At 43.5% G+C, this 22582-nt stretch overlaps 1 protein-coding gene across 1 annotated transcript in view; it reads left to right on the forward strand.

Moving 5' to 3' along the window:
- Positions 1-22317, forward strand: part of GRM5 (glutamate metabotropic receptor 5) — a 90324-nt gene extending 68007 nt beyond the window's left edge. The window contains exons 7-10 of the mRNA XM_088449020.1: positions 8274-9213; positions 16254-16307; positions 20742-21310; positions 21912-22317. Of these exons, the coding sequence (XP_088305146.1) occupies positions 8274-9213; positions 16254-16307; positions 20742-21310; positions 21912-21955 (1607 nt within the window). The 3' untranslated portion in view covers positions 21956-22317. The remainder of the gene's footprint in view (positions 1-8273; positions 9214-16253; positions 16308-20741; positions 21311-21911) is intronic.
- The last annotated feature ends 265 nt before the right edge of the window (positions 22318-22582 follow it).

Here is a 22582-nt window from a genome sequence, read left to right on the forward strand (position 1 = left end):
AGCTGTGCAGCACAGGACTGGCGCTGGAAGCCTAGTGCCGGTCCTGTGTAAATGTGTAGTGCTGACCACACTCACTGCTACACTGGTGGCTAACTAGGGCGGGCCGGACCATGGCCGGAGGCGCCCCCCCCCCGCGCCGCCGGTCCCACGGCACCCAGGGCACGCACCCTGTCCAACCCCCTAGTTACGCCACTGCCTTCCCCCCCAGTGCCTAACCCTAATCCCCCCTCTAAGTGCCTAAACCTAACCTTCCCCTTCCCCGCCGCCTAAACCTAAGTCCCCCGGGGAGGTGCCTAACCCTATGTCCCCCTTCCCTAGCCTAAACCTAACCTCCCGGGGGATGCCTAAACCTAAGTTCCCCTCAGGAACCCTAAACCTAACTCCCCCCCCCCCGCGCGGCTATCCGTGCTCGGCGCCCGGCATCCCTTCGATCGGGATTTAACCCTCGCCGGGCTTAAGCAGTCGGGAAGCCGACTGTCGGGATTATGTCCGCCGGCTTCCCGACTGCATACCTATTGTAATGTAGCTGTCATGTAAAAGGTAAAACCAGGTTGATTTAAATGACTGCTACTTTACAACATTGGGCAATCTTGGACGGAACTCGCCGATGCCTGCAGTCCGCAGGCTATTACATTTACCACTGAGAATTTAGGTGAAAGCTCATTGAGTACTAGTCTATTGGTGCACAATAATACAAAATTCTCTGCACCCAAGAGATCTATTGGACATATGACATGAAGGACTAGAAGCCAGTGAGTTATTTGCCTAAATCCTCAGTCTGTCCATTATATAATCATTTCTTAGTGCAGCGTCCATGTGGGGCTGAAAACATGGTACTCCTGCTTAGTGCTATTCACAGAGCAGGATTTACATGAAGAATTTCCTGACTTCTTCAGCGGCACCCCCGCTCAGTGGCTGAATCGTATCACCATCCTTTGGTTTGATGAGTGCTTTCCGTTCCGCCACAGTGTTCCGATTCGCCATCTCAGTATAACGTTATCTGAACTTCAGTGCAAAACAGACAGGGAAGTTGCTTACTTCCCTGTCTTCTGCCCATCACCCATCTGGCTCCGCCCCTTGATATCCCATCAGCCACTGCAGCCTCCCCTGAGCTCAGCCGCAGCTAGCGCGTGCGCAGGAAGGCCCTGCCTGCACCTCCTCACTTCTCACACACTATTTGCAAAAAATCCAGTGAGAAGGTGTCTGCGCATAGGCATCCGTACAACCAACCCGCCATGGCTGTAATCGCCTCATCCAACCCCTCCTGCCGCACACCCTACCCCTGTTCTGCTTACACTTACCTCGGTGATCGGTGCTCTGGTGGGGTCCTCTGGGGCTCCGGTCAGCTGGTCTCCGGGCTCCTGCGCTATAACTCCGGTCAGCTGCTCTATGCTGCAAACTGAGATGCCAGCATAGAGCAGCTGCCCGGGGTCACAGTGCAGAACCCAGGAGACCAGATGACCTCACCGGAGCACCTATCACTGGTCCATAGATGAAGGTATTTTTTTTTTTTTTAAAGTGATCAACTTGTGGTCTATTTAGACCACAAAGCTGATCACAGGGGCCGTCTCCCGGCTCTGCTCTGCCTGTCGGATGGCGTTATCTGAAGATGGGTCTGAAGATGGCGTTATCATCACAGGGCGTCCCACTTATTATTTTACAGTTTATTTTTAGTGAATCTGAGCCGATCTCATTTCCCATTACAAATATGGGAAATGCGATCTGCTTACTAAAATATGCAAATTGAAGGGATTGGAGTCATTTTTCACGAAAACTGCTCCAACTGCCCTTTAATACATTCATGTGATACTAAAATAATGTGAAAAGGGTGTAAAAATAATATTGATAAATAGGACCGTAAATTAAATAATACAATTTTCAAATTATACGTGCATTTTACATTACATCCAGGATTGCCAAGACTTCAGGAGAGCCTGGGTGCTGTGTGTATGTGTGTTTATATGGCTACGCCCCCTAGTTGTGTATATAACAATGGTGCACACAATGGGGCAAGAGAAAGCATTGCAAGGAGACCCTCCTGCACTCACGGGCCCCTACAGAGGCTTGGGCCTGGGTAATGTGTACCTACCCCCCACCCACTTGGGGCCCATGAGTACAGTGCTCTATCTTCTGTAATATTTACACAATTTAAGATTATAGGGGGAGATGTATCAAGCCTTGGAGAGAGAGATAAAGTGGATAACTTGCCAAAAACAACCAATTAGCTTTTAACTGTCATTTCATAGACTGTACTAGATAAATGATAGTTAGAAGCTAATTGGTTTCTTTGGACAGCTTCTCCAATGTATCCCTCTGCAATACTGGATACCTCTCCCCCTGTGTGAGCTGTACTTTGCTAGCAGCATGAGTATATGTAGACTCTGGCCGTCATTCAGAGGCGGTCACAAGAAACGACCGCTCGCTCTGAATGAGGGCAGCCACTTGCTTTTTCTAGTGCGGCCTCCTGGTCGCTAGCTAAGCTGTGGGTTACAACCCACAGCTTAGCGACCGACCAGGTTGATGGTCTCAATGGCCAAGACCATCACGACCATCGGGGCTTGCGACGAGGCCCTAAGGTTGGGTCTCGGTAACCGCAAGCCCCAGGGAGCTTCCTGCTCTGATCGAGCAGGAAGCTCCACACAGACATCACTGCTGATGTCAGTGTGGCCACCCACAAAACGGCAGGCATTCCTTAAGGAACGCCTCCGTTTGTGAAACCACCCCCCGCCACGCCTACAAAACGGGCCGAGCTGTCGATCAATATCGAAAACCGGCCCTTTTGTAGTGAGCTCCGGAGCGAGAGAGTTTCTCTCTCGCTCTGGAGCTTGCGCACACGCAGTGCGGCCGCTACGCGTGCTCAGGACCAAAACATCGACCCGGTTGCGAGCGATCAGCGCTTGCGACTGGGTCTGAATGAGGTCCTCTGTTCTCTTGCGATAACCTTTCTTTATACTCTCCGGCTCAATGCAATTCTTTATATGCCTCTGCTGCACACACAGTGACATCTTTTGTATTCATTAAGAGCAATAGAACATATAGCACATTTTAAATATTCCCAAAAAGATACGTATATAGCAGCATAGATTTGTCTCTTGTAACAAAGAATTTTAAAGTTTCTTAACCCTGGAAAGCTGCGGTTTGGAGAAAAGCCGCACATACAGTAATTACACACAATGGTAGATGCAGGGCAAATATTAATATCCATTTAACATCCAGGCTATGGATGAGAAATAAATCAAATGTGGTTTGTAGAGCTTGTAATAAAATATATTCAGTGAAGGAGAAAATATAGAGCTACATTTCTAGTCTATGCTGAAACTTTATTATGAAGCTTTGAGCTGGTAATATATACTGAGAGGTGTGAAATTGTCTTGAACCAGAGATTGATGCTTGGCTCATAGTTGCCGTAAGCCTTGTATTCTTACTTTAAAATCATATATATATATATATATATATATATATATATATATATATATAAAATTAGTGTTATTATTATTATTGCTATTAACTTTTACATCTCCAGTTTGGACTATTGTAACCTCCTCCTATCTGGCCTCCCCAAATCCCATCTCTTTCCTCTCCAGTCTATCCTTAATGCTGCTGCACGGCTTATCTTCCTCTCCAAATGCTCTACATCTGCCTCCCCTCTCCTACAAGCCCTCCACTGCCTCCCCTTCCCTTTTAGAACCCAATTTAAGGTTCTCACGCTCGTTCACAAAGCCCTCACCCAATCTTCTCCCATATACATCTCTGATCTCATCTCCCTTCACGCTTCTCTCCGCTCTCTTCGCTCAACTAATGCACGCCGCCTTTCATGCCAGCTGATTACTTCCTCCCACTCCCGCCTCCAAGATTTTGCTCGCACTGCTCCCCACCTCTGGAACTCTCTCCCACTCCCCATCAGACTCTCCACCTCTTTGCAATCCTTCAAACGGGCTCTCAAGACCCACTACTTCATCAAAGCCTTCCAGCTGTCATCCTAACCCACTACTAGAGGCTCCTTCCTCCCCATCTACCCTATCTGTGTCAACCCAGTTTGTCTTCCCCCACCTTTTTAGAATGTAAGCTCTCACGAGCAGGGCCATCTACCCTCTTGTGCTTCTCCTTACTATAGTGTCATTTACTTATTACTCACCACCAGGGCACCTAACACTTGGTTGCTTAAGCTCTGTTGCTTATCTGGGTGATATGGTCGCTAATGTAGCAATGTATATTATCCATGTCCTGTATTGTATTGTTCTGTAAGTCACTTGTATACAATTTGTTTTTGTACTTTGTAAGGCGCTGCGGAACACTTGTGGCGCCATATAAATAAATGATAATAATAATAATAATAATATATAGCGATGAAGTGTATATGCGTAAGAGATTCTGCTATGAATGCAGAATGCTTGTTTGCTCTAGAAATCAATAGCTAAATAAAAATATGAGATTACTTCTTCCCAACGGCACCATAGGAAGAGAACGTCTGTTGAATCGTGTATGTTAGAAAGTCCCATGATAAAGGCTTACTTAAAAACAAGGGAGCAAAGTCGGCTCTGACCGATAGCCATTGGTCAGATACAGAAAGACATCATTGATCTCTATTGTGTGACGGACCGACTGCGTACAGGTTTCCTGTCAAACAGCGCAAACACACAAAAATTGGACATGTGCTATTTTTTCTGCATTTAAGTTCTGCAATATGGATTTGACAGGAAACGCTGGTGTGCAGCCTGTCCATGACATGATAGAGATAATGATCCCTTTTGTTTTGCCTGTGGCCTGCCGATGGCTGCCGTTACAGGAACAGAATGCGCAATGCGCTACATGGATGTAGACCTCATGCATGAGATTGTTGGTACTAGACCTTAGTGACTTTTGGCGTAGTCGAGCTGGGAACTTTATGCTAATGCTAGTCTCAGCCCTTCCCCTGGTGTACAAGCGTGCGTCTGGCTGTGCAAGGAGTGAGACGCCCACTTTGAGCGCCTTTAGACGCGCATATACTGCTTGAGGATGCAACCATCGGTACCACCCGCGAAACTTGCCCCAGCCCCATGCTAGGTGCGTACTCTTCGTCAGAGTATGGCCTCCAGTGTGAGAGATACTGCGCATGAGTTCGCAACCGCTACAGCGACACGCGCACTGCATTCCCATAACACGATAAGACGGACCATTCACGCTTGCGCAGTGTGACTTAGACATACTGTATGCGCAGTAGAAAGTAGTCGCTCAACCGCGTACGACAGCCACATTGCGCGGGACTCAGAATCATGCCCTCGGTTGTGCACCGGCTTGTCTACATAGTGCCCATCAAGGTGGATGCCATCTCGGGAGACACCTCCGCAAAAGTGGACAATAGCCTGTGCAAATCACTGCCCATCCACAAATGCATGATGCAAGCCTAGATGGAACTTTAGGTGCACTTGTGCAAAAACGTGGCGCATGACGGGACCACCTCTGACTAGGCACTGCCCTTTGTAAGTGGTACAATGTCTGGTACTATGGAACTGATTTACACTAGAGCTGTACGCAATGCCGATGTTTTCGCGAATGGATCGATTTTTTTTGCCGCTGCACATGCGTCTGACTCACAGGTACATTACCGTAGTCACACTCTGCAAGTCTATATTCGCAGTGTGATTGACAGGTAGGGAGAGTTTGGGGGTGACAACGGGGCATGCCGGCTGAAAACGCTGTATGTCACACCCTTCGTCTGCAATCCCGTATGCAGAAAACAGATCTCCGGCGTCTCGGTTACGGCGGCCATTCTGGGTGACCATAGACTCGTTGAAGGAGTCGATGTTTTGCGTGATCTGCGTCTGATGCTGCGTATGTGTACACAGGGGCATAGAGAGGCCGGCAGGGCAGGGATGAAGGGGGCGTGGTCTAATCGTGGGAGGCGTGGCCACGCCACCTTAGGATTTAAAAAAAAAAATTTTTCCGCAGCGGTGCGTGCTGGGGAGGGGAATGCTGTGAGCCCCTTAGCCTGGCTCACAGCTGAGGGGGAGCGATCATCATGATCGCTCCCCCTCACAGGCATAGGAGACTAGTAAAAGGGAGGGAGGGTGGCGCCGGACCCCTCCATCAGCCCGGGCAAGGGCATTTAGTACCCGCTCCCCCCCCTCTCAGCGCCCCTGTGTGTACACAGTTGCAGACAGCTGTGATGGCTCCGGTGGGTGTCTCAGTACAAGTCCCGGCTGCTGCTCCACTAGTATACTGTTGGCAAATCCTCAGCCGAAAAAATTGCAACTGCGGCAGCAATAGCGGATAAATCTGAATCAGACCCTTTATGTTACTTTGACGAAACTGAGGGTACAAAAAATCTACAAGTAGAAATTGTAAAACTATAAAAAACATGTATTAAATGTTGTTATCACAAAATTCCGCAAGAGGAAGGCCGTCTAGTGCTATATACAACGGGAGGTGATCAACAAACCATTCAATCCCGAAATATTATGGTGCTTGATGTGTCGCGTAATTAAAGATGAATATAAAGCAATTTAAAGAATTATCAAAGCGGAGAGCTTAGTTGCAGTACTTGCAAAGAATACATAAGTCAACACATAGGGGTATATTTACTAAAGTGCGGATTTTTAGAAGTGGAGATGTTGCCCATAGCAACCAATCAGATTCTACTTATCATTTATCTAGCACCTTATAGAAGATAATAGCTAGAATCTGATTGGTTGCTATGAGCAGTATCTCCACTTCTAAACACCTGCACTTTAGTAAATATACCCCCTACAGTACATGATTTCTCCCACCTCTGTATAATGAGAGTAACCACATTGGATTGTCTCTTGCTTCAACCACGCATGAACTTTGCACTGACCGTTCCAACAGCTGCAGCTATCGATATCGACAGCTGCAACTGTCGTTGCCCTATAGCAAACATGTCTAACCATAACGCAGGTGTCCTAAGGCGAGCTCAGGAGCAGAAGATCTGAGATCCCGCGCATGCCCAGTAGAGCCGGACGAAAGTGAGACACAGCGAATCAGCACTAAGCTGGCGCTCTGTGTACTCAGGCAGGGATCCCCGGAGGGGGGAGTTTTCACTCCCCCACTCTGTCACTTGAAAAGTTCTTACATCTCATCGTTAGTGCTTCCTGCTTCGCCTCGGTAACAGATCTGTGCCGCTTTAATACATCTCCCCCTCTGTGTTTTCTATCCATTCCTTTCATGCGTTTCTTGTAGTAAGAAAACTATATAATACAAGATGAATTTAAAGTGATATGTAAAATTATTGTGCACATATTAGTGTCACCCTTTTCAGTTTTACCGGTTGAATAAAAGTAAAATAGGAATGATTACATTGAATTAAATTTAGTTGCACGGTCTTGGTAATGTGATTTTGCAGGATTTATTACAAAGAAATAGGGTATATCCACACCTCCCAACTGTCCCGCATTCAGCGGGACAGTCCCGTTCTTTTGGGCTGTCCTGCTGTCCCACCCGCGGGCCGCAGTGTCCTGCGGTGGGTGTGGGGGAAGTTGGGGGAAGCATACACTATGCAGAGCAGCGCACAGCATCTATTCACAGTACGTTGGGAAGCACGGGGGCAGCCCAGCATCTTAGTGGTGCAAACGGGGGCGTGCCGCTAGGCCACACCCATTTACATATAGGCCACACCCCTTTTTCGGGAGCGTGTGCCTAAGGCGCGCAGATATCCCGAATTGCATTCACCAAATGTTGGGAGGTATGTATATCCCAGTGTAGTTAAAGTTCTGTGTATCATAACAATTGCAATAAACACAAAGGATATACTCGTAATATCATATAAAACATATACTAACACATTTGACTAGTATAAAAATTGGTAGATACAAGGTAAATAGATCCATACATCGTAATGACAGGGTTATGCCCCCTAAGGGTAGTCCCGAATATGCGTCAGTACCAGGGGCACCATCAACTGGTTTATGCCTTTATAGAGTCTTAATCTCTCATTATAACTTTCTAAATAGTAGCATTAAGTGATAACAAGTTCTTCTGTGGGTGCTCCAGTCAGACATAGTTGTATTGGGTAGTGTGTGACATCTGTCTCTGGATTGTGGTGTCCTTTGATGTTTGTTTAACGTCAGGGCATTAAACATAAACCACTGTACCTAGTGATATAACCGCATGGCTAATATGTCCAGAAGGGAAAGCAGTAAGTACAGTTAGGTAACATTGAAGGTTGGCTTATGGGCCAACATAAAGTAACCTGAAGGTGGTCACCTTTCACTCCCTTTAGTTATTTAAAAATACTCAATTTATTTGGATTTACTGATAAAACCTTTGTATTATTCTAGGATGTGACCAGATCCCGGTGGAATACCTCAGGTGGAGCGACCCCGAGCCGATTGCAGCCGTAGTCTTCTCATGCCTGGGCCTGTTGGCGACGATGTTTGTCACAGCCATATTTATCCTGTACCGGGATACTCCTGTGGTGAAGTCATCGAGCCGGGAGCTCTGCTACATCATTCTGGCCGGCATCTGTTTAGGTTACCTGTGCACGTTCTGTCTTATAGCAAAGCCCCAGCGGATCTACTGCTACCTGCAAAGGATCGGCATCGGCCTTTCTCCCGCTATGAGCTATTCGGCCCTTGTCACCAAAACCAACCGCATCGCCCGGATCCTGGCTGGGAGCAAGAAGAAAATCTGCACCAAGAAGCCAAGGTTTATGAGCGCCTGCGCCCAACTGGTGATTGCCTTCGTCCTAATCTGTATCCAGCTGGGAATCATCATTGCTCTGTTTATCATGGAGCCTCCGGATGTCATGTTTGATTACCCGAGTATCCGAGAAGTCTACTTGATCTGCAACACCAACAATCTGGGAGTAGTGACTCCGCTGGGTTACAATGGGCTGTTGATCCTGAGCTGTACCTTCTATGCATTTAAGACTCGGAACGTGCCAGCCAATTTCAATGAGGCTAAGTACATCGCTTTCACCATGTACACCACCTGCATCATTTGGCTAGCCTTCGTGCCAATATATTTCGGGAGCAACTACAAAATCATCACCATGTGCTTCTCGGTGAGCTTGAGCGCCACGGTAGCGCTCGGCTGCATGTTCGTGCCAAAGGTGTATATAATTCTTGCAAAGCCGGAGAGAAACGTCCGCAGCGCGTTCACCACCTCCACCGTGGTCCGGATGCACGTGGGGGACGGGAAGTCTTCTTCGGCCGCCAGTCGCTCCAGCAGCTTGGTCAATTTGTGGAAGAGAAGAGGGTCTTCCGGGGAAACACTAAGGTAAAATTAACAGGTTTTAATTTCCATTTCTATTTTTGTATTTTACCGCTCCGGGCTTAATTGTTTTTTTTTTTAACTTTCCAGTAAAACACATTGATACATTTTATTTTATACAGGTTATAAAATGTTCCCCACTCCCCCCCCAAAAAAAGTAAAGTGTTCCCTACCCTGTATGAATGCCTAAAAAAATACATCTTTTAAAATGAGTGGCAACATATGTCATTACTTACTGTATACTCTGCAATATTATTTGTGTGTAGACAGAGGTGTGTGTATATGTGTATACCTATACACACACATGTATATATAAATCATTTGAATTTCATGTAGGGGTAGGTGTATCAAACCTTAGAGAGAGAGAGAGAAGAGAGAGAGAGAGAAGGTGGATAAGTTGTACATAGCAACCAATCAGCTTCTAACTGTCATTTTATAATCCGTGCTAGATAAATGATAGCTAGAAGCTGATTGGGCAACTTTTCCACTTTATCTCTCTATAAGGTTTGATACATATCCCCATAGTATTTTAGACTGTAATGGATAACTGAATACTGTGTATTTCTTTTATCACAAAAAAATATATATTTGATTGTAAACATCATACTAAATAGAATTTTATTATCGTTTGTGCGAATAAGACGCATTTGAAGTCTCACAAATATCACTCGGTGCTATCGAGTAAAACGGAACTCCCGCGTATGTGTAGCGCGACCTGTAGTGCACGGAGGATAGATGTATGTGGACACATCTGTATAGATGAACACAGGCTCCATAGCTCTGTAACTAGGTGTAAAACATAACAAAGATCAAATGTACAAAATGGTACAGACAATAACGTTACATTATATATATATATATATATATATATATATATATATACATATATACACTGCAGTCGGACGGCACTCACAGTACGACTGGGTCAACACAAGCCTCGGTGCCCTCCGAAAGGATCCCAGCACTTGGTATCCACAATACACTACTTCGTCGGAGGCATACAGGTAATAGAGTCATACTAGACACAGGAGTCCTGTGACTAGTATGACTTTATTACCTGACTACCACAGACGAAGTAGTGTATATGTAATTATGTATATATATATATATATATATATATACTATATATATATATATATATATATTGTGACACAGTCAGATTAGGGGTTCCTCTCCTGGGTAGAGGACTCCTTCCTTACACACACAGCAGCTGGGAAACAGTACGCCAGACTGGATTCAAGTACAAGCTGGTCGGCACCAGTCTTTATTGTGCAAAACAGAAATAACATAAAGAAATCATAAACGTAAATCCTAGCCCTGGCTGGGCTTCTAACTTCACAGGTAGTTCCCTCACTACAAGAACCTGGCAGGGCCTAATGCCCTCACCAGCAACAAGGCACAGCACAGTACTCACAAATAGGTTTTCCAAGTGTCTCTGAGCAAACTCCCTGCCTGCTCTCCCAGGTGAGACAATCAGCCCTAAACACACTAGGCTTATATTGACTACTCTCAGGTGGAAACCCTAACAAGCCTGTTACCAGGCTAAGAGAACCAAAACCTGGAGTGGCCGTGGGTGGAGCCCTCCCTCTCCTCTCACCCACAACCCCCAGGTCCCAAACCGGCTTTTCAAAAAGCCGAAACTCAAGCCTGCTACACTGCAGACTTTCTCCTGGGGGTTTAAAACACAAAAGACAGGAATCTGGGACAAATGTACCTGCCACAGACCACTTTACCAGTGATCCTATCACAATATATATATAGTACATAATACCGGCACTCGTTACATAAAGCCACTTAGATACTTGCTGGGGTGTTCATCTTGGGGTAGAATGCCCCTCCAATATATGTATTAGGAAAAAACGGCACTCCCAGGCTACAGTAATCAAACAAAATCCAGTGCTTTACTGTGCACAGTAAAGCATGGATTTTGTTTGATTACTGTAGCCTGGGAGTGCCGTTTTTTCCTAAGACATATATATATATATATATATATATAAAATGTAATGAGGTCATAGTAAATAGGACACATGGTAGGCAGTGCCTTTTAATTGTAACACACTGCACTTTAACATACACAGACAGAAGCCTGGACAGACGGGCACAGTAATTATACATGTAGGTGTACGTAAATCACCCAGCACCAAAGTGCTAGTGTTCAGTCTGCTACTGAGTCAGCACCAAAGTGCTAGTGTTTAGTCTGCTACGGTAGAATGCAGCCACAATCCACTATGCTCCTTAGCACAGCTAGTTCAGAAAAATCCCTGGCACTAATGAGACTCCGGCCTACTCACTGGCCGCTATTCGGCATCAGTGCCCAGAACACCAGATGGGGGAGGGTTTTAAACCCTTCCTGTCATCCAGTGATGACTTCCAACTAGAACTGTGCAACCCAGAATACCCGGAGTTCCAAACCTCCACTGCTGCTGCAGACTGCACAGGCTTTGCTTTAGTCTCCCTTGAAGGGAACTGATCCCACAGGAATGTAATTCAGATGAGAGAGGCAACCCATCTCACCACAATATATATATATATATATATATATATATATATATCACTTGCATAATTACAAAGCTCTGATTGCAGGAAAGGAGGGCCTTGCTCATGAGAGTTACTGGGAATTACTGTAGGAGGATGCATGGACATTAATATATAGCACACTTAAAAGGTTGGGAGGTTGGAGGCAAGTGTGGGAGGACATCCAGAGTTTGGAATAGGTACAGGAGAAGTCCTGAAGGTGAGAGTGAGGAGTGGAGATGTTGGCAGAAGGAGTTTGAGTGGAAATTAGGCTGATAATACAGATAGCAGAGTTGTTGAGTGATTTGTGGCTGAGAGAGAAGTGTAAATTTGATTGTTAGTGGGACAGATAGACAGTGAAGTCAGAGCAGCAGAGGTAGAGCAACAAGACAGAAAAGGGAGGTGCTCTATAGAGTTAGGCTGGGTACACACATAAAGATTTTCTTTCCAACCATCCAACTAGTTGATTGGTTGGAATGAAAATCTGGTAAGGTATGAAAGCAAATGACAATCAGCAATTTGCTCCCAAACGCTGGAATATGGACAAAAACTGTTGTTTGGATCAAACATTTAACAAACTTGTCTGACGACCATTTTCATCTGTTTTCTGGCATTTAGGAGCAAATTGCTGATCATCAGATTTTCATTCCAACCAATCAACTAGTTGGGTGGTTGTACAGAAAATCTTTACATGTGTACCCAGCTTTAGGGATTGATTTAATGGGTGAGACCAAGGCATGTTTGAAGGAAGAGGAGAAGTTGCCAGAGAAGAGGGATAAGTTGACGATGTGAGCAATAAGGTAGCAGGCATCAGAAGAAAGACAATAGAGGAACTGGAAAGGGATGGCGTCAAGGGTAGAGGTAGAGGATGGAGAGGAGAAGAGGAGATCAAAAACTTCAACACCACAGACAGGGGAGAAGGAGGACAAGGTTGAGAGTCCTTGTGGAATGAGAGGGGGAAAGTAGCCTAAATGGAAAAGATGTTGTGGTGGATAGACTATATTTCAAAGGTAAAGTGGGTGGCAGTCAAGAAAACTGAGGGAGACACAGAGTGGAGAAAGGTGGGAGTTGAAGGTGGCTAAGAGGTGGTGGGATTTGGGGGATTGAGAGGAGATTAATTAGTTGAAATTACTGTACGAGTGTTTAGTACATTAAAGAGGTATAAGAGGAGAGAATACATTTGAAATGGAGGAAGTGTGCAAGGAAGTGTGGAGTGATTTCCTTCAGAGTTGCTCTGGACAAAAGTGGGTTAGAGTAGAAGGTAAAAGTTTTGAGGAGATAATCATAGAATGATGGTGACTGCTGGGGCAGTAGAGTCACAAGCAGTGGTACAGCATGGTCATAAAAAGCAACAGCTTAGTTAAGACAGGAAGGAGAGGCAAGAGAGGGTGGTAATGAGTGAGAGAAAATAGCTAAAGAAGAGTACAAGCTAATGGAATAAAAATATTGAGGTTCCACCTAGAGAGAGTGGTTGTAGGAGAGGGGTAGGGTAAATATAAATGCAGAAGGAGAGGAGGTGGTGGTTGAAGAGTGTGAGAGAAGAACTTTTAAAGTCAGAGGAAGTACAGAGGTAAGAGAAGACCAAGCAAAGGTTGGGGCCACTGTGGGAGTGGGTGGAGGTCTATAAAGATAGAGGCAAAACAAGGCAGAAAAGTTTAGAGGCAGCTGGATGGATTGGAGGGATTATTAATCTGGATGTTTAAGTCTACCAGAATGTGGGAAGGAAGGTCAGTGGAGAGAAAGAGGGGGAAGCCATGCAGAGAAGTTTTACATAAAATGGGAGAAAGGACTAGGGGGATGATAGCTGATACCAATATAAAGGTGGACGACAGAAAAGGCAGATTAAGTGAAACACAGTGGTGGAGAAGAGGGTTCAAGTAGAATGACACGGATGTTGCAGAGGTGGGAAAGGAGGACCCCAACACTGACATGTTTTATGGGGGCATGAGAGAGGGCAGCTATGGAGGCAGCATGGACAGAGATATGCAGTTTTCCATGATAGCGAGGAAGTTGAGGGAGTTATGGAAGAAAAGGTTATGAGTAGAGGTCAATTTGGGGCAAACAGACCTGGCAGTCCAGAGGACACATGAGAGGGAAGGAAGAGGAGAGATGTGAGGTTATAGATTTTTGCAAGAGCAATGGGGGAAGTCAGTTTTGTGATACTAGAAGTGAGAGTGGGAGGGTAGAGATGGGCGAGGTAGCGGGGTTAGAGAGGGAGGTAATAATAGCAGGGTGAATCATGAACAAGACAGTAAAAAAGGACAATGAAGGAACACAGAGTTAAGGAATGGAAGCAAAGGTTGTAGTTTGGTGTCAAATAATACAGACAATAAAACAGTAACAGAATGATATATACAGCTAAGCAGAGACAACAACAAATACAAATAGGTAACATGATAACGTAGTAAATGGGAAGCAGTAGTATATGTTTTGGTTATAATTTTTCTTTAAGTCTATTTCAGGAGAATTTAAGAATAGGAGAGAATGGTATTAACTACTGCTTACAGTATATAGGCATTCCAATATTTTTTTTAATAGCCATACAATTTTGGTGTTACCATTTTCAGAGAAGTACAGGGAATAGTACTATTCACTTATTGTGATCTATCTGTAGTTGTCACTATAGGGCTTCTAAACTAGTAAAGTAGTAGGATAATATAATATTGGTAGGTCGCTCATTTTCACAAATATGAAACACATTGTAAGTAACAGAAAATATAGGCCGGCCCAGAAGTAATAATACCAGCTATCATTACAGTTTTCGTTTCTACATATACATAATGTTTGTCTCTTCATAATTTTTTACATTTTAATGTTTTGGTTTTCAATGTCTTCCCCATCTCCATAATCCATATTTATTCCCATGTTCATAGTATGTTTTTTTGTGTTTTTCCAGTCTTTGCACCTCCACAATCAGACCTTCCGTTCCAGATGTAAGTCTTGTACCAAAGAACCAAAACCTCCTCTCCATGTTGTGTTCCACCATGGTCAGACAGATTTATCCAGACTTTATGTAATATGTCTTGTAACAATGAACAAACCTGTCTATGTCATGACAATCATCTCTTGGAAGAGTATTGTAGTATAAAAAGAACAATAATATAAAACATAAAATAATAACATACATAAATATTTGTTAATCTTATGTCTGGAATGTCATGAAATAAAAATCTAAATACTTTACATGTAGATGTCACTTTAATTTTAATACGTTGTCTGCAGACTGGTCTATTCCTTAAGGGTTCTTTCTCAAACATTCTAAAGGGCTTAAAATAAATAACTAATTTACAATTCCCTCACCCACCCTCACCTGCTGCTTTCCCTGAAATCCTTACATGTAAGGCAGATGGAGCTTTGTGTAGGAGTACAGGCTACCACTGATATCTCAGGTGGTTTGAAAGCCATAGCAACCAATCGTCTTCTAGCAGGGGCATTTTAAGAGAGGAGGGGGCCTGTGTGCAGCCTCCTTGTAGGCACCCCCCTCTCCGGCAGCGCAGTAGACTCTTGTCCTTGTGCCAGAGTCTACTGTGCATGTGCATGTCTCCGGAAACATGGTGCCCTCAGAGACATCTCTAGTGCATATGCGTATATCACTGGGAAAATGGCCATTTTCCTGGGGCTTTCAGTCTGCAGAACTGGCCGAAGCGGAACTCCGGAGAAGTAAGTATACTAATATATAGGTGCAGGGTGTGCAGTGTGAGCCCTCCTGGACCTATTGAACCACACAACCTGCACCCATTATAGATATACCAGTGTCTTCTAGCTATCATTAACATGTAGATTTAGTTAATTGATTGCTAGCTGGTTGCTATATTCCCCACCTTTCCTCCTTAAAAGGTTTGATACTGTACATCTCCCCCTTTTAGCCCCTTTGGATTTTTTCAATTGCCCTCAATTAGGAGAATGATTTATCTAATAATCTATGTAATACTGTACACAACATATTCAAACTAAAAATAGAAAGTACGGTGGTCGCTCACATCAGCTTAATGATATTGCTCAGGTGCTTGTAAAGGGCAGGGTTTATACTGAACCACAGAAAAAAGAAGATTCCCTCCAGCACACTGCAGCAGTATTAGCAAAAATACTTGAATCCTACATGATAATAGAAATTCAGAGGTATTGGTTGCATACATTTGCAAATATATGATTAAGCGCCGGGCCAGCGTTAAGGCTCCTCTATACCGGTGTCCCTAACATTAAGGGGTTCACGTCCTAGGCGCAGAGCAGCCCAAAAGAACCCACCACCGATGTACACCATCGGTGGCCTCCCATCAATGGTAAAACTGTATACCATCGCCATCCGACCATCGATGGATGCTAATCATCAATAGTCGATGTCCAAACCTAGTTGATACAGCTTTTAACTTTCTGTCCTGCAAACATTATATTAACTTTTCAGATTTGGTGAAACATGCAATTTGACCAAAGTTTTTTTCATACAACTGTTTGTGTGAAGAGAAAATTTCATACAGTTTATACACATTACCTTTTATGTTATTTATTAACTCATCAAACTTACTTTCTTCTAGCATTTCATTCACTCCTGGGCCTACTCACACCTATTGTCAGCAACCCATTGGAATGTAAGAATCTATTTTTAAACTCTAATCTCTGTCGTGTAGTGCTAGACGGGTACAAGACCATCCAGCCTAGCTGCTGTGTGTGATGTACGTCTGTGTACTGTTTGTCGTCTCAGACGTGACACTTGGCTTATGTGTTTAAATAAAGCAGATGGACAGAGCTATTAAGTTATGTAGCTATAGATCATTAAAAGAAAATACTGAAGGAGCAATTATGAGCATAAACTATAACTAGACCATTCAGAAACTGTCTGGAAAAAGTTAATTTAGACTAATACAAAATATTAGTTGCTCTGTAGTAGTAAAATGCACAGGAGACACCACGAGAACTATCACTGTGTCTGTCAGTAAAACGCGTTTCTCAGTGTGCACAGATTCGAATTGCAGAGTAACGGCTGCCATACACTGTGCGGTAATTGGCCAGATCAACCGATAATTGGCAGATAGAGCCTATAATTGCACAGTGTATGGCCGCAACCTAGCACCAGTTATCTCTCTGTCAGGCATGAGAAATCTTTCAGCATTCCTAACAGGGAATCAGTACGGTTCAAATCCCAACAGCGGAAGCCCAGCAGTGAAGATCCCGACAGGTAAATATTTTTTTCTATTTACTGACCTAACCCCCCCCCCTAAACCTAACCCTCCCTTAGGGGTGCCTAACCCTAACCTCCTCCCCAAATGCCTAACCATAACCCCCCTCTAAGTGCCTAAACCTAACCCCCCCCTTCCCCGCAGCCTAACCCTAAGTCTCCTGGGGGGGGTGCCTAACCCTAGCCACTCCTTCCCCTAGCCTAGCCCTAACTTCCCGGGGGGGTGCCTAACCCTAAGTACCCCCCGGGAGCCCCTAACCTAACCCCCCCGTGCCCGGCATACCTTCGATCGGTAAGCCAGGTGTCAGGCTCCCAGGGTAGGTGTAATGACAGGCGTCGGGATTTTGATGCCTGTCATTAGACAGTTGCCGGGACTAGACAGTCGGGATGCTGATGATCGGCATTTAGACCGTCGGCATCTCTACTGCATCCCCCTGACAGATGCAATAACTTGTGTTCGGATCTGATAGTGGATATACTCAGCATCAGACAGAGGATCCATCTGTATCTCGCAGTGTATGTCAGATAATTGGTCTGTCTGAGGGTGACTTTCATCTGACAGTGAACTGTATGCACGGCATAAGCCGAGATATAGGGAGACTATAGAAGACACGACGGCATTATAGAAAAGTGTCTGCTTGGGGAAGTACTAATAGACTGGGGGGGTATCATTGTATCCTGATTGGTGATGTGATGAGGTATGTGATGTGCGCAGACTGCACCAACCGGCCTGGTTCAAAGGTGCACGCAGCGTCGATGCCGCACCCAAGTGACCGATATTTTCAGTCTGCATATGCATCCGGGTAGCACTACACACACAATCGCGATTGGCTACTGTTCTAAGCCACAAAGCGAACTGTTACGCAGAGAGAGGCAATTTTGGTGGGCGCTTCTGAGAGGTAACGGGATGGCTAGCCGGACGCGGGCGTGTCGCAGTCAGCGATTGCGTCTTACCATGCCATTGCACTGACAACAGTTGGCTGTGTTCAGACAGATAATAATGTGCGCCTCCATAGGGCTGGTGAAATGTTTGATGGTGCGTCTTAAAGCGCAGAGCAGTGGATTAACGCCACAGGCGGTTGGCATCTCTGTACGAATTGGCTGCGGCATTAGCATTAAGACGCAGTGGCGTGCGCCTCTGAATCAGGCCTTGAATGTACAGACAGCAGATTATCTTTCAGAGAAAAGTAAGTATTGCTACAGTATTTGTTTCACAAAGTAAAGGCAAAAAGCATAAGTTGGTATAATACAACACCTTCCTACCTTCCTGACAGCTTTCCATAGCCATGAACAATGGGTCTGAGTGTGAGCTGGGATCTGAGCAGAAAGAGCCAGTAACTTTGCACCTTGGTAAAATCATGATGCACTGCAGGTGGGGCAGAAGTAACATGTGCAGAGAGATTTAGATTTGGGAGCGGTGTGTCCAAACTCAAATAAAAAATTACAGTGTCCAAATAAAGCTGTCCAGCATTTGTGGGCTACATGCAAAATCAGCCAATATTTACCCTGCATGCAAAATAAATGTATTTGCCCCCCTTGCAGTGCAACAAGGTTTGTTCAGAATCTGCCCCCATGTTTCTTAGCCAGGACCTAGATCAAAATTTGTGTGAAGCCACTCTGCTCCAAATGGGCACTGAAGCACATTTGCAGGTTCACTGCTCATGCCCTTTCTCCCAAGCCTGAGAGTAGAGACCATGAGAGGATGCCCTGACATTGACGGATCCACCTAACCTCCGAGCTTCCTCCAGTACAATTGTGGTTAATCCACCACTCTTCTTAACGAATTCATAGACTATACTTTGAAATGTAGCCCCTGTACTTGCCATGGTACTTCTCCCAAAGTGTATGGTTTGCAGAGCTAGGTTGTGTAGGGGCTGAGGTACGGAGTTAGGTACAAAAATTATATTTCCTCTTGCCTGGCAATATTATTGAAATTACATAAAGGGGCGGAAAGGTGAATTTTATTGCGCTTCTTGCTTTGCGCATGGGTCCACAGTCATTTCATTTTCCCAAAACACCTGAATATCACCCAGGCCCAAAGCTGGCAGAAAGTGTATCTCATCCTTCTTTTAGTAGGATGCATTTTGGAAATCAGCAGAAAAGCTGATTAGCTCCTGTATAATAAAAATAATTATAACAGCCAATTAAATGGCATATACAGTATGAAACCAATTAAACACATTGCTTCCTTAAGCTGATAGAAAATATATGTCTGTTGTTGCTTAATGTCTGTCTACAGAAATCCACTCTAGTGCTTTAGCATGTTCTTGTATTACATATGGAATATATCAATACTGAAATATATAAATGTCTATCTGTAATTCTGTGTACATTTATGTTTTCTGTCTATTCCTTTCAAGTATGGGTTTCTTATGGTAAGTAAATTATGTAATGTAGTATGAATGTATAATAACATGACACATGAACTTGTGCCTATCAGTGTTACATTCTCTCCTAATGTGCAGTTTACCCTTTAGAATAGAATATTAGAAATTTTCTTTGACCCTTTTATCACATTCCATATCATGCTTTCAAAATTTTTCTATGAAACATTGTTGCTAGTCTATTGTTTTACTGAATTTTTTTTTTAGAGTGCCAGATTTATAATTAGGGATAATACTCCAGTCACATATTTATAAAAAACCCAAAAAATAAAACTTAAAAAAAGAAATAATCTCTCTGCTGCCCTGAATAGTTCCACCCTAGGCATTTATCTATTTTTCCTATATAATAATAATAATAATAATAATAATAATAATAATAATAATAATAATAATAATAATAATAATAATAATAATTAATAATAAAAATAATGATAGTACATTTTTTTGCAATATTACTATTTTTACCCCAATAGAACTCAAAGTGCTTCACTCACAGCCTTGCAAGCCCCTTTCATTTAAGACATAAAGCTCTACAACTGCCAATTTTAGCCACTTAGCACCTAAAAAATATTCAGTTAATGGATTGCTTGTTAATTATAGAACTCATTAGGTTCTGGCAGGATTTTGCTGCAATAATTCCAAGGCTGTATGTTAAGATTATTAATGTAATTTACAACCAAACTGCCCATCTATATAATAATTTTATAAGGTCTTCCAGTGTGATAATAATTTTATACATTTTATGGCAGAGTTTGAGTTACAAAATACAACACAGTTGTCATTGCCAGAGGCGGTTTAAGAGAGGAGAGGGCTTGTGTGCAGACTCCGCACCATCCCCCTCTTCTCTGGCAGCAGTACCTGACTTTGTGCCAGAGTCTACTGCGTATGTGCGGGCCTCTGGAACATGGCGTCCAAGCCATGTTCTCTGTGACTTCTCTACTGCACATGCGCAAATCTCTGGGAAAATGGGCATGGTCCCAATGTCCCAGTGATTATTGCTGCTCTGCAGCACCGGACAAATTGGGTAGGGGGACCACAACTTAGACAATCTTGGAAATGCCGTTGAAAAATACAGGTGGCAAGTACTTGGATGCAGCTTTCAGAAACAGGCAGTTTTTGCCCTGCATGCCCAAAAAAACCCTTACAGTGCTTCATGGCTTGCCCAGTTGAATATTCTGCAACCACTCAAAATGTGTGCCTATCTCTAATGATGGCCCAAAAGGCTTTATAATATAACATAGTATATAATACTAAAATTCCATCTGGTTTACTTTAAGGGAGATAAGTCTGACTTAGAAAATGTATTGTCCAAAATATGATATTTTTGTTTTTGACAAATAGAAAAGGCTTTGAAGTTTTTTAAAAACAAAATGGCTAAATTTCAGTAAGAATTAAAAGAAGCAAAATAGTACATTGTGTAATGATTTTACATTCTCACATTAAATTTCTCAAATTTATTCTAGCTCTAATGGAAAATCTGTAACATGGGCACAAAATGAGAAGACAAGTAGGGGCCACCATCTTTGGCAGCGCCTTTCTGTCCATGTCAAGAAAAAGGATAGTACAAATCAAACAGCCGTTATAAAGCCCTTCTCTAAAAGCAGTACAGAGAACAGGTATATCAGCACATCCTTCCCAGACTCCAGTGCCAAAATGCTGTACGACGTTTCTGAGGCAGAGGAACATTATCCGGTACAGTACCGACCGCAAACTCCTTCTCCAATCAGTACTGTAAGCCAGAGAGCTGCTTCAGTAACCCGGACGGATGATGACATCCCTTCCTTTCACTCAGACACCGCCCAACGAAGTGGCTCTTCTCAAGGTTCTCTTATGGACCAGATCAGTAATGTTGTGACCAGATTCACAGCCAACATCAGTGAGCTAAACTCCATGATGCTGTCGGCTAACACACAAGGAACCATGGTGCCCACCCCTTTATGTTCTTCCTACCTGATTCCAAGGGAGATCCAACTTCCAACAGCAATGACCACCTTTGCAGAGATCCAGCCAGCCCCTGCTGTTGAATTTAACGGTGGGTCACTTTCTGCCAGAAAATCGTCTTCTGACAGCGTCAAAATTAGCACTTCAGAAGCACCAGTAGTAAAACAAGATGTGGAGGAGTTGGTGGCTTTAACGCCTCCTTCTCCTTTTAGAGACTCCACTGACTCAGACAGCACCTCCCCTAGCTCCCCAGTATCTGAATCAGCTCTATGTACCCCATCATCTCCTAAATATGACAACCTGATATTGAGAGACTACTCTCAAAGCTCCTCTTCATTGTGAATGTAAATTATACTAGTTGGATATCAACTGTTGGCAGTATGTAACATGATTTGGGGGAGGGTGTCACAGATGAAGTAAGCGCAGATGTAAACCACCCCCATGTTGGCAGCTGATGGGGGCCATCTTCCCAAGCAGTGTAGTCATTATTATAGTGGCCTTAAACTATGGTCCTTTTAAGAAACACTGCTTAAACTTGAGGCCTGTTAAGGAGTCGCACATAAGTGTAGGAGTAATTTTTAAGTGCTCTGATTTAATTTAAAGGGGGCTATTTTGAGAAATATTATGTACAAAGTGGATTGTAATCAGCTGTAAAATATATTGTCTTGTTTTGCTTTTGATTCTCTTCCCAGAAGTGAACCTTGATCTTTTATCAAGATTAGAAGACCAAACATGAATGTACATTTTCTAAGAACTCAAAATCTGGGACCAAAATGGCAGGCATTTTTCTATGAAGAAACTATAACACAAAATATCACAACAACAACAAAAAAAAACTATCAAAGCATCTCAAAACGTATCAAAAATCTGATACACAACATGAATAGCTGAATCTCTGCAGTAAGTGACTGTATTACATAGGGCACAACATGCAACATTGTCTATGATTTTTTTGTATTTCTTTGTCATTCATTAACTTTTAATCAATAAAAAAACAATGGGACTGAAATTTACTAGCAATGAAATATATTGTCTATTTCACCGTGTTGCCGACAATACTAAAGTAGCAAAAAATATTTTTTGGAGTACTGTTTTGTAATTACCCTCCTAAGGGCAAGTTGTTTTGGTGAATATAATATTTATAGCAGAAATGTTTAATTACAGTGTTGCTGCATCCCTATGTGTCGAATGCTTTTTTTTTCTAAATGATTTTTTTATGATGAAAAATATCTGTGTTTCATTGGTTTTTGCATGTAAAAAACAAATCAAACAAAAGCAAACATAGTGCTACTTAAATAAAAATAAAGTACTAATACTGTAGTAGTATAGAATTTAATAAACGGTGTCAAAGCCTTGAATAAGT

This window comes from Taudactylus pleione, unplaced genomic scaffold, assembly GCF_031769625.1.
Source record: "Taudactylus pleione unplaced genomic scaffold, aTauple2 ptg000478l, whole genome shotgun sequence".
NCBI classification, from domain to species: domain Eukaryota; kingdom Metazoa; phylum Chordata; class Amphibia; order Anura; family Myobatrachidae; genus Taudactylus; species Taudactylus pleione.